Source organism: Anopheles ziemanni, chromosome 3, assembly GCF_943734765.1.
Source record: "Anopheles ziemanni chromosome 3, idAnoZiCoDA_A2_x.2, whole genome shotgun sequence".
Taxonomy (NCBI): Eukaryota; Metazoa; Arthropoda; class Insecta; order Diptera; family Culicidae; genus Anopheles; species Anopheles ziemanni.
Genome location: NC_080706.1, coordinates 6,729,858 through 6,740,766, shown reverse-complemented (window position 1 = coordinate 6,740,766; position 10,909 = coordinate 6,729,858). Strand labels below are relative to the sequence as shown.

At 47.6% G+C, this 10,909-nt stretch overlaps 2 protein-coding genes across 2 annotated transcripts; both read left to right on the top strand.

Annotated features, from left to right (window-relative positions):
• Positions 1-1,047: 1,047 nt before the first annotated feature.
• LOC131286580 (bromodomain-containing protein 8) lies at positions 1,048-3,930 on the top strand. The gene has a single exon (XM_058315556.1). The coding sequence runs from the start codon at positions 1,048-1,050 to the stop codon at positions 3,928-3,930; it is 2,883 nt and encodes a 960-aa protein (XP_058171539.1).
• A 2,569-nt stretch (positions 3,931-6,499) lies between these two features.
• On the top strand, positions 6,500-10,573 carry LOC131288402 (uncharacterized). The gene is made up of 5 exons (XM_058317534.1): positions 6,500-6,626; positions 7,032-7,719; positions 7,790-8,140; positions 10,040-10,338; positions 10,407-10,573. Exons 1-5 carry the CDS (start codon positions 6,500-6,502, stop codon positions 10,571-10,573), a joined length of 1,632 nt encoding a protein of 543 aa, XP_058173517.1.
• The last annotated feature ends 336 nt before the right edge of the window (positions 10,574-10,909 follow it).

Sequence of the window (10,909 nt, the reverse complement as noted above, 5' to 3'; positions counted from 1 at the left end):
AAAAGAATTGTGAAAAAAATGTAATAACTACATATAAAATGAAATTATTTGTTGTTTTTAAGTATTTAGTTCTAGAATATCCGAACACACGTTAGTGGTAGGAGGTTGGCGGAACATAAGAGAAATGGGAAAGAATTCTCATGCATTTGCTTTTCACTTGGATCTTTAAATACCACGTGTCCGTTAAATACCACGTAGCGTTGTTTAAAAACATTATTTTTTATCGGATCTGCCTGAAGATATGCAACATAGGAAATATTTGAGTCTAAGATTAACTATTCTTCTACAATACTATTCCAACATATTGTATTTTGTCAATGTTAACCAACAATATTTTATGATTTATTTATTCTAAGCTTTTGGCATTGTTTTCGTAGTTAAATTTCATTTTTTAAAACTACTTTTACAGCGGTACTTCTTCTACAACGGTACAGCGGCACTACAATCAAGGTGTATACTGTATTTTGACAGTTCGGTATTCGCTTTCCTTCGGTGCCTTATAAACCTCGGTTCTTAATGTAGTGATGAAAAAACTCGCTCCCTGAGAGTTTTCCGACTGATATACTGAATATTTTCTGATTTTGGAGAGTAGTGAAACAAAACGGAACTTGTCGAAATAAACTATTTTAGTCAGCGCATACACGCATGACTTATGTAGCGAAGGGGACCAATGCTAGTTGCTTATATTATATGATTTCGAACATACATTATGTGATTCATTCCGCAATACTCCGATCTGGCTTTTGATCTGGGATTCCGATCCGCATGTCCGTTTGCAACACTAGTGCTTATGCCTGGCGTTTCCAAACAAAACATTTCATTTTCACAAACAATTTTGTGCATCTCGCGTTATTTTGTAGTGTTCAATTGCGATAAGAGTTACAATAGAAGCTCTGTTTGGCGCTTCTATTATGGATAAAGGAAGTTAGTACGTGTGACAAGACAGAAAATACAAAGTTTGCTTTAAATTCTTGGAAGTGAGTGAGAATTTGTAGGATCACATCTTGCCGAGTGGATTGTACTCATTTTATGTTACCGATTGCAGAAATGAGTTCAATACAGGAGCGTCTGCAGATGAAGCGGGTTCCACTGGATAAGTGGTCCACAAAGGAAAAGCTTTGCTTAGCCTCGGCCGTAGCATGCAGTGGCGATCAAAACTGGATGTCCGTGAGCCGGTCGCTGAGGATGTTGTGTGGATCGGACCGGCCGAACGATTGGTTTGCCCAGAAATCCTGTGCCGCACAGTATGGGAAGCTGCTTGAGAATGTGGAAACGCCGAAACGGAAGAAGCGTACCGCGTCCGAACGAGACGGCGTGGCCGCAGTGGAAACTCCGGGTGAATCGATTCTACGCAAGCTAACGCAGGAACGTATTATCGAGCTGAAGAAAATCATCCAGGAGGAGAGTCAGCAGTACATTAAGGTGAAGGAGGACATCATTCTGATCCAGAGTGGCGTGACCGATGAGAAAAAACTGCGTGAAATGTTGAAACAGATTGAACAGGAGCGGGCACAGAGGGAGAAGGACGAGCAGCAGCACGCCGAGTGGCTGAAGGAGCGTGAGGATAAGAAGCTCGAACTGGAACGTCAGTGGCGTCCTCAGTTTCCCGGTTCGCCGACCGCAACCAAAGCACCGACTCCACCGAAGATTAAGGAAGAAATGGACGAAGATAGCCAAGGGTCATGCAAATCGGGGACGTCTCCCTTGCTTACCTCGTTGCTCAAAAACCCTAACGCTACCGCTGGTGGTAGCCCATCACCCACCTTACCACTCGGTCCGGCCACTTCTTCTCCGACTATTACGAATCTTTTGACTGGAAACGCAGGAAGCACCGCCAAAGGTTCTCTTCCCGCGACAGGTAGCGCAGGCGATGTAGCACTAGTGGATCCAAATGCAATTGCAATTAAAAAGGAATCATTAAGCGCAACGACCTCTTTAAAAATCGCGGAAAATAAAGAACAAATCGTGTTAAAGGTGGAGGATGTTACGGTTGCTGACTCAACGGATGCCAATGGTTCCGGTACTCCGCAGGAAAGTACGCAACCCGAGTTGCCCAAACCGGACACATTGTTTGGCGAAGACAGCGAAGACCAAGCGGATGACCTCATGGGCGTACTGGATGATCTCATACCGGACGATTTGGATGAGATTCTGAAGGATGAGGGTGGCATGATGCTGGAAGGTGTGGTACTGAAGGACGTTGTCGAATCCATCATGGGGTCGGATGAAGTTACCCTGAAGGACAAGGAGTCGATCGAAGAAGGCGGTGATGTGTCGATGGAACCGGTCGGCGTTGGAGAGGAGAAAGTCAACGAAACGGCTTCAAAAAACGTAGAAACTTTGGTGGAAAGTATTAAATCTCCACCAGTAACTTCACCACCACCGACCGCTGAAGGAGATGTTACACCGGCACCCGGAGAGGGTACCGAAACTGACCAGCGAGATAAGGTTGTCGCGGAGCAGTCGACAAGTTTTCCACAACAAATTGCCCCAGATGTGGCGGTTACAAACGAATCTGTTGCGAAACAGGAAGATAAGGTGGTCGAAAGTAAGGTGGAAATTATTCCGATCGAAGACAGTACCAGTAACTCACCGGCGACGATTCCATCCAGTGATGACACTAAGGATCCGACGGAAGACTCCAGTGGTCAGGAAAACGCGGAGAGTGTGATCGTAGTGTCGGATTCGGCCAAGGAGGAGGAAGAGGATGACGATCAGGGAGGGCAGCGTAACGAAAGCTCGAAGGACGCGCCGGCGCCCATGGAAGATGAGGATTCGGATGATAAACCGCTCGCCTCGTTGGATGTGGTGGCGGAAGGTGGCCAAGTGAATCAGGACGTCAAGCCGGTGGTTGTAGCAGAAAAGGAAGAAAATGAATCTTCCGAACCGGCGGGAAATGTGAAGGTGGAAGAAGGAGAAAAGCGACCCATAGAGCCGACCGTTGTACCGAAGGAAGTGAAATTAGAACCTGTTAAAGTGGAAGCTGTCCCCGTTGTGGCGGACGAGGCGAAAGCGAAGAAGGAGGCAATGGAAAAGCTAGCCTCAGAGTACGACTTCAAGGACGACGAAGAACCGATCGTGCCGTTGTCGATTCAGAAGGCCAAAGAAGAGAAGCACGTATCGGAGGACGAAGTGTTCGAAGACGCCCAGGAAACGATCGAAGAACCGGAGGACGTTAAGGATCTGGAGCCGCCGGCAAAGAAAGCCGCCCTACCGGATGATTCTGTCCTCACCGTCACGGACACGGACGACGACTCGTTGATCGAGATTAAAATCGGTAAGGCAAAGCGGGACTACTCCCGCCGCAAGCAACTGGACGAAGCGCAGAAACTGCGTGACGATCTGCCCGGCCACTCCAAGGGCGACGAATCGGAAGGACGCTCGCTGCGCAAGCTGCGCGACCGGGACCGCTCGGAAAGCCCGTTCGTTATGCTGGACGACGAACCGAACGAAAAGATGAAGCGCAGCTATTCGTCCACGCCGGTCATGGACTCGATCCCGGGATCGCCCGTCTCGAGCGAAGATCGCGACTATCGCGCGTGGAAAAAGTCCATTCTGGCCGTTTACGCACGAATCGCGTCGAAGAATGCGGCCGCGTTCCTGAAGCCCCTTCCGGAGGAGCACACGACTGATCTGATCTACCGCCCGATGGATTTGAGCCAAATTAAGCGCAACATCGAGAATGGGAACATTCGCACGACGGCCGAATTTCAGCGCGACATTATGCTCATGTGCACCAACGCGATCATGCTGAACCGGAGCGAACTGTGTTCGCCGCACGCGGCCCGTATGCTGATGCGGGAAAGTCTTGCCCTCATCGAAACCGGCATGGACCCGAAAGCGATGAAGGAGCGCGAAGGCGACCGAAATGCGCACAAGCGCAGCTCGAGGAAGAGCGGCGGGAGACATTCTTCGGGCGGTAGAAGCTAATTCGGGTGAATTTGGGCAGTGACGGCTGTATCAACTATATTCATATAACAATAAAATATTCTATCAATAACATTGTCATCGTTTGTTTGTTGGCACCTAAGAGAGAAAGAATATGGATCTTTTTGAAAGACAAACAACTGACCGATGCCAACTTACCGGGTGACCCGACTTACGTGAACTTTCAAGGTAAGAATTCAAATTTCTTCTTCTGTTTAACAGTTTGTTTTAATCATCTTATTAGCTTGAAAATGTTAATTATAAAAAAATACAATCAGAAAAAAACATTAAAACTATCGCATCTTTCATCCAAAGGCATATCTTAACTCTTAAGATTGAAAGATTGTAATCTATTCAGAAATACTTCCAAGATATACTTTTTACGAAACCTTCGTAAATATTTGTTTCTGGTTATTCTAAGTTATTTCAGAATTTCTTTCTTGTGCCAAATGAGCTAAATTTTTGCAAACAAAATGAACCGAGTTTCCAAATTATACTACAACAACAGAAAAAGTGTGAAAGGATCCTAGCTGATGGCACCAGCCTGCTATGGCATACAATTCATTCGGCCGACTTCCCATAGCCTACAACAACAAAACGTTAGAAAGGAACAGGAACAGTATCAATCGTTTGCAGAAAACATATTTATTAGTACTATTAAACGCTTGGGTAAATTTAAACTCGCGAAAACCTGTCGCGCAGCATCGCTTCGCCTCTCCACAAGCTGGTTCAGTGGGGCAGCTTTCCTTGCAACTCCGTCACTTCTCCAGACACACTTACCCCCTTGCATTTGGAAGGGTATGTGTGCCGCTACAAAGTGTAGACAAGGGTGCGCACAAACGCACGTGAGTGCGCACGCCGGTTAATTCGAATTAAGCGTATTGCGTAATCTCGCGAACGACGTCGTCGTGGGCCAAATCAAGTCAAACAAAGCAGCCTCCTTTTCTCCCCTCTCTCCAACCATGAGGGGAGCTTTTCATCGAAAGTGATGAAGAAAAGCAGGCAAGCAAGAATGAGAGAGAGAAAGTAAAACAAACCGCGACGGGCGCCTTCTTGGGTCAGAGAAAAACGAGTTTTCCCAGCCAACCAGCTACCTCCGCTGGGTGCGTGCTGGGGGTTTTGCGCGTTCGTTTGACCCAGGAAAATGCCGAAGGTTGCAACGTAACAGGTGGGGGACGGGGGAACTTCTTTTTCCGCATCGACAATCCGATGCAAGACCACAGATGGCACTACAGGAGGGCACCAGGTCTGGGGGCTCGCCGGTATCTCTCTCCGGGTAACCGAGGAAAGAAAATGGTTACCCACCGTCGTATGTCCCAGGTGAAGCGGAACTACACACGGGAAGTAAATAGTACCGAGTCTTCTTACCCTTCGTCATAAGCATTCGACGGTATGTTTGATTTGGAGATGTCGAGTTTACTTTTCTCGCGGTTTTCCTTCTTCTTTTGGCACTGCAATTGGATAAGTTACGACTCCATTTTGTCTGCGCCCAACCGAACAAGTGGATGACGGTTAATCTGGTTCATGCCGGTGGAAAACCTTTGTACCGGTGCTCGGCTTGTCGTATGTATGATCCAGGAAATGTCACGGTACAACCAGAACAAATAGGATACAATTGAGCAAGTTGATCTCGCGGAATGACAGTTAATCGGTGCTCGTGACTTCCTGGGGCATCTTTTCACTGACTCAAACAATGTTAGAATACCTCGAGGATATCGTTTGTTGTGCGTACTCGCCTATTATGAGATCACGTCAACATCATCAAATCTGTAACTTCCTGAACCTGCCGGTGAAGGTCAGAGCAAAACAACAAAGAAAAGTGCGACCACCCCTGGGAGACTCGAGACGCTTCGGCAACAAGCGACGAACCTCACTGATGTAAAATTTGATATCAGTATTCATAACGATGGAGCCTTCTCAAGCAATCATGACGAAAGAGAAATAAAACATTTTTAAACCCAAACACGGCGCCTGAAGTGTCAGTTACGGTGGCCACTCGATGCCGGAATCGCGGTACGAGCAACGTGGTGTATTTACGATTCTCGTCGCACGTGATCGGGCGGGGCACAAGTTGTGCGCTGATCTTGGCGTGGAAAATGCACCCGGACTCAGCCCCCGTCCCCCCTTTGTCGTGGTAAGCAGGTGGCGCCGAGGTGTTTTTCCCTCTCTTCGCCACAAACCCCAGCAGTGTCTCGCGAGAAGCCGGCAGTCAGGGTGGGGACCGATGTTAGGACCGAAACCAAGGCTAAGGAAATGGAACCGCGTGCGTGGTATCGCGTGTGTGTTCAAGAGCAGCCTCGGGAGGCCTTGGTTGGAGCTGGCGTTTCGGAGCCTTGCCAGTTGGAGACCACCGTTCGACGGTAATGGTTTGACTGGTTTTGGGAGATCGTTTTAACATCATCCCAGAGAGATAAGATACTTTAAATTCTTGTAGAAAGTGCTTAGTTCAAAGAAAATTCCTTACTGTGCGTGAATAGATAGCTAAAATTAGGTGTTTATTAGTGTACCCTTAGGCTTATTTAGTGCAATAGAAAGAAAATCATACCGGCAATTTCTCTCAAGTGGCAACATTATGTTGAATCGGGTCCATTTAATAACTCGTTGCGGCTCATTGCGAGCATGGATGGTGTATCTGGTGCTCGGCGGGTGTTTGCTCGCCGGTGATGATCATTACCGTGCCGTTAGCGCCGTTACAGTGGGTAAGTGTGGACAAATTAAGCCGGGATTGTAGTGGAACCGGGCGCACTGCGACTATTGCTGGTTTGCTTCCGCGAGTGCCAGTGAAAGGGAAATTGGTCTCGGACGTGTGCGCAACGTGCCGAAACCGGAATCTGGAAACTACATTGAACCAAAAGTGCACGACAAAAATGAAAAAGTATGACAATTGTATGGTGTTATAGTAATGGCGATTATGATAGATGCAGTGCATGGTTTGCAATTATTAAGTGCTTTAAAAATATGTTTAAAAAGATTATTATTGTTATTGGAAAGTAGTTTGAAAAGCTTGCAGATCGAAACATAATTTTATGTAATAACTAGACGTGATATAACATAGAAAATTTGTTATTTTCGAGATAATTTTGAATAATCTCCCATTATTACAGACATATTTCCGCTGCCACCTTCAACGGAATCGATGTTAGCACATCACTACAACCAGGGTACTTTCGCCACGGGCAAGATGAAAACCCACATCAAACGCATCCTGAACATCCACGACGAGAACGGAACGCTGGACAATTACCTACTGTCGCTGTTCAACACGGAAAACCTCAACCCTACGTACGTCTTCCTGCTACCGATGGACGGCAAGAACCACGTGCGCAAGTTAATCTACCAGCGGAGCGACTTCGAGGAAGCCGAGTTCCCGAACGTGACCACCATAAACAAGTTCACCGGAAGGCCGAACCGGACCGCGGCGTCGGCGGCGATGGTGGTGACGAGTAAACCCGGTGGTGATCTGCAGCTGGAGAAGAAGATCTTCGAGTACATCGACAAGGATACGATGGACGAGGGCACGCTGAAGGTGGTGGAAGAGAACGTGCGGACGGAGCGGAACTTTATCAAGTTCATGGATGATCTCAACCGGGACCTGGAGGAGGAAGAACGCCGGCGAACGTTGAAGGAAACGATGCGGAAGTCGGCGTCGGTGCGCTTACCGAGTTCCCTCTTTACGCCTTATACCTACAGGAGTACGCAAACGGTCGGTTGGGATGATCTCGGGTTGGAGGGTTGGGCAGGAGGTTTGCGTGAGATCCAGGGACATCGCTTCGAGCATCCGGTGTTGGAGAAGTAGGTCTTTCGGCAAGGAGGTTTTCTTTTTGGGGATTCATTTTTTCATGTATGGTATCTTCTCCAACAGACCCAAAACGGGACACAAACCGGAACCGGCGACGATGCTTCAGGCAAGCTTCAATGCGGTCCACCAAGGGCCGGTGCGTGTACAGACGACTTCCCTCACCTCGTCCCCGGGCACCACGACTCCGACGAGGGCACTCCAAAACGAAACCGGAGCCGCACGCTACAAACAAACCGGGGTCCTGCTGAGCGAGCAGGTTGGCGTGAAGCTGCAGGAGATCTACCGACGCACCAACGGAAGCAACGCGCGCGTCAAGTGGCCCATCACCAACAGCCGCGACGCGCACCGGGACGAGGATGTGTTCATTGCGCGGGCGAACAATCCGTTCGGGCACTCGACCAAGTGGCGCTGGAGGTAGGTACTGCGTAAGTCCGCTCGCGTGCCATTGTTTCGCGCAAGAGATGTTGCGCCGGCACCGCCGTTTTGAGGCGGACAATTAACCCTCACTACGCTGCACCGATGATGGACGTTGGCGCTGTGCCCGGGTTGCGCAATACGCGCCATACAGCCTCCCTCCGAGATAAAAAAAAACAACAGTGCGCCATAAGTAAGTCAGTGTGTGAGAGATAGGCTGGCCGGGGGAGAGGCGAAGATAAAGTCGGTCTGTCGGTCGGTCAGGTTTTCCGACCGTTTTGGTCTGATAGCGCCAATATGGTCGCCCGATGTAGGGCAGAAGGTGAGCGCATCGGTTCGTGAAGTCCGTCGTTTCCTCGTAGTGGACCGGTTTTCCCTCGCCATCTTCTTGTTATGCGGAACCTACAATCCTATTAGTACACGCAGCCCCCGGTTGGTGTGGAATTCCGGAACGAGTCAAAGGGTGGTACGGGTTGGGTTTTCCTCTCCATCTCACCTTCATCGTAAAACTCTTCGATTCCTACTGTTTCACTTTCGGTTTGGATCAAATTAATATGGCCACGATCGTCACCCTTCGCATCACGATCATCACCTTCATTACCAGTACCAGTTGAGTGCGTTGAGCGCTAGTCATCCCAGCATGGCGTATTGGCGCACATGCTCAAGCGCATAGGCGGTTTGGCGACCGTTTGTTTTTATTTTCTTTATCGCTCGTTCGCTTTTCTTTAATTTCTTTAACGCATTTGCGAGCGCTGAGAAGAGGAGGTGCGTAACATACGTTCCACGTGTCTCGCCGGGCCCCTTGCCCGTTTGCTGCCGTTTTGTACCGTTATGCACATCATTCTATGCAAGGCGAATATGTGCGTCCCCGCATCATCCGCGGGATCATTAATGTGCGTTCGTTGATTGCGCAACGTGCACTTGCTTGGCGGGAAAAGAGACAAGATTATAATCGCGAGCCGATGCTTTTTGTTCCAAACCGGTTCGCGGATATCCGTAGAGGTGCAGAATGGGCAAGGAATGCTGGCACGTTGTCCGTTGCGGTTATTACAAGTCCTCCTAGACGAATCAATTAGGTTTCCGTTGATGTAGTGAACAATTGATTAGAAAGGAAATTCACCTTCGAATGGGAATCAAGGGGATAATATATTTTCGGATTTTGTCGTGGTTCGGATAAAATGGATCACGTAATATCATTTGTATCTACATGAGTATAATTAATTAAATTGTTTTATTTAATTTTAATTTAATTAATTTATTGCTTTTGGAAGAAAAATATAAATCGTACATTTTAACGTAAAACTAACGGACATAAGCCGGACGTAAATGGAACAGTTGCACAAAACACTCAGAGAAGCAAACTCGAAACAGTATGTTGAAGGATTTGTCCATTTAAAGATTAGGTAACGGAAAATACCGGCAAACAATATTCTCTACTTGCAAACGTTCCGGTACGAATTGCGTTAATAGCTCATCACTAAGTTCATTAATTTTAACTTAACAGAAATTGCCGCATATGTTTGCATTGGTTCGCATTGCATCAACTGGACCGTTATTGTATAAATTAAGCTAACCTGACCTTGATGTGGTAACATTTGCAGCCGTTGAAAATCGAGAGTTTATCGTTACGGATCGTGACCTGCAGAGGTTGCGCCCACTGTGGACATCAGTATCATTTGTATCTATCTTTGTTTGATTTTTTCTGCATTCTTTTATTTGTTTTCCCCAATGCATTAAACATTAGAAACCTGTGAACTGAATCTATTACACCTCAAATGTATGTAACCTTGGGTGGGAAAACGGAAAGGCCTCATTATTGAACTCCTATTCGATGTTTTCAAACGTTCCGGAGATGTTGCCACCGACTGTGTAATGTCATTATTTTCTTTCTTGTTTCAGCAACGAAACTGACCAGGAGGATCCGCTAAACGTTGGGGTGCAACCCACCCGTGAAGGCCGATCGAAGCGTGGCGTGTACAATCTCTACTCCATGATCAAATGTGCCACCGGATGTGATCCCATCATCTACAAGGGTTACGGGTGCTACTGCGGGTTTCTCGGCTCCGGCCAGGCGCTGGACGGTATCGATCGGTGCTGCAAGATGCACGACTACTGCTACAGCACCGCCAACTGTCCGATGTTCCTGGAGTACTTCGTGCCGTACCTGTGGAAGTGCTACCGCGGTCGTCCAATATGTGGTAAGCCGGAGATGGGGTGACTTTTAGAGGCATTTTCATTGAGAAGATTTAAAATTTTATTATTCAAGCAATCGACCACGGCGAATGGGGTGGTCCCGGTTCCTGTGCGTCTCGCTTGTGCCATTGCGACCTGTCCTTATCGAAGTGCCTCCGGCGGTACTATTGCCCGCGGAAACGAAACGTCTGCACCACGTCCCCGCTACGGTTGCTACAAAATCTCGTTATGGTGTTCTAACCGCCTTCGATCGCCGCCAGACGGGCATCCCGTAAATCCCGGTTTAGTATTTCCAAATGCTAGCATTTCCAAAGTACAAATAAGCATAGCATGTTAAGCCGACGTAGCTCTCAAGCATCATATAAGTTAAATAAACACCTGTATCGATTGTAAACACTTTCTTTTCGAGATCTTTCATCTAGAAGTAAGAAACCACAACACTTTGCTCTTTCATATTCACCATGCATCGTATTGCTCTTTATTGTACGTGGTTTTGTTTAGCTGCAAATTCTTACCTGCATAGATTAACAACTAGATATTTAATTTATTCGATTTTTTTTAATATAAGCGTCCGGC

Bases quoted from the DNA above. Each gene is read 5' to 3' on its own strand.
- LOC131286580 (XM_058315556.1), top strand. From the start codon at position 1,048: ATGAGTTCAATACAGGAGCGTCTGCAGATGAAGCGGGTTCCACTGGAT.
- LOC131288402 (XM_058317534.1), top strand. From the start codon at position 6,500: ATGTTGAATCGGGTCCATTTAATAACTCGTTGCGGCTCATTGCGAGCA. The intron at 7,720-7,789 runs GTAGGTCTTTCG...CTTCTCCAACAG, and splicing joins GAGCATCCGGTGTTGGAGAA to ACCCAAAACGGGACACAAAC. The intron at 10,339-10,406 runs GTAAGCCGGAGA...TTATTATTCAAG, and splicing joins CCGCGGTCGTCCAATATGTG to CAATCGACCACGGCGAATGG.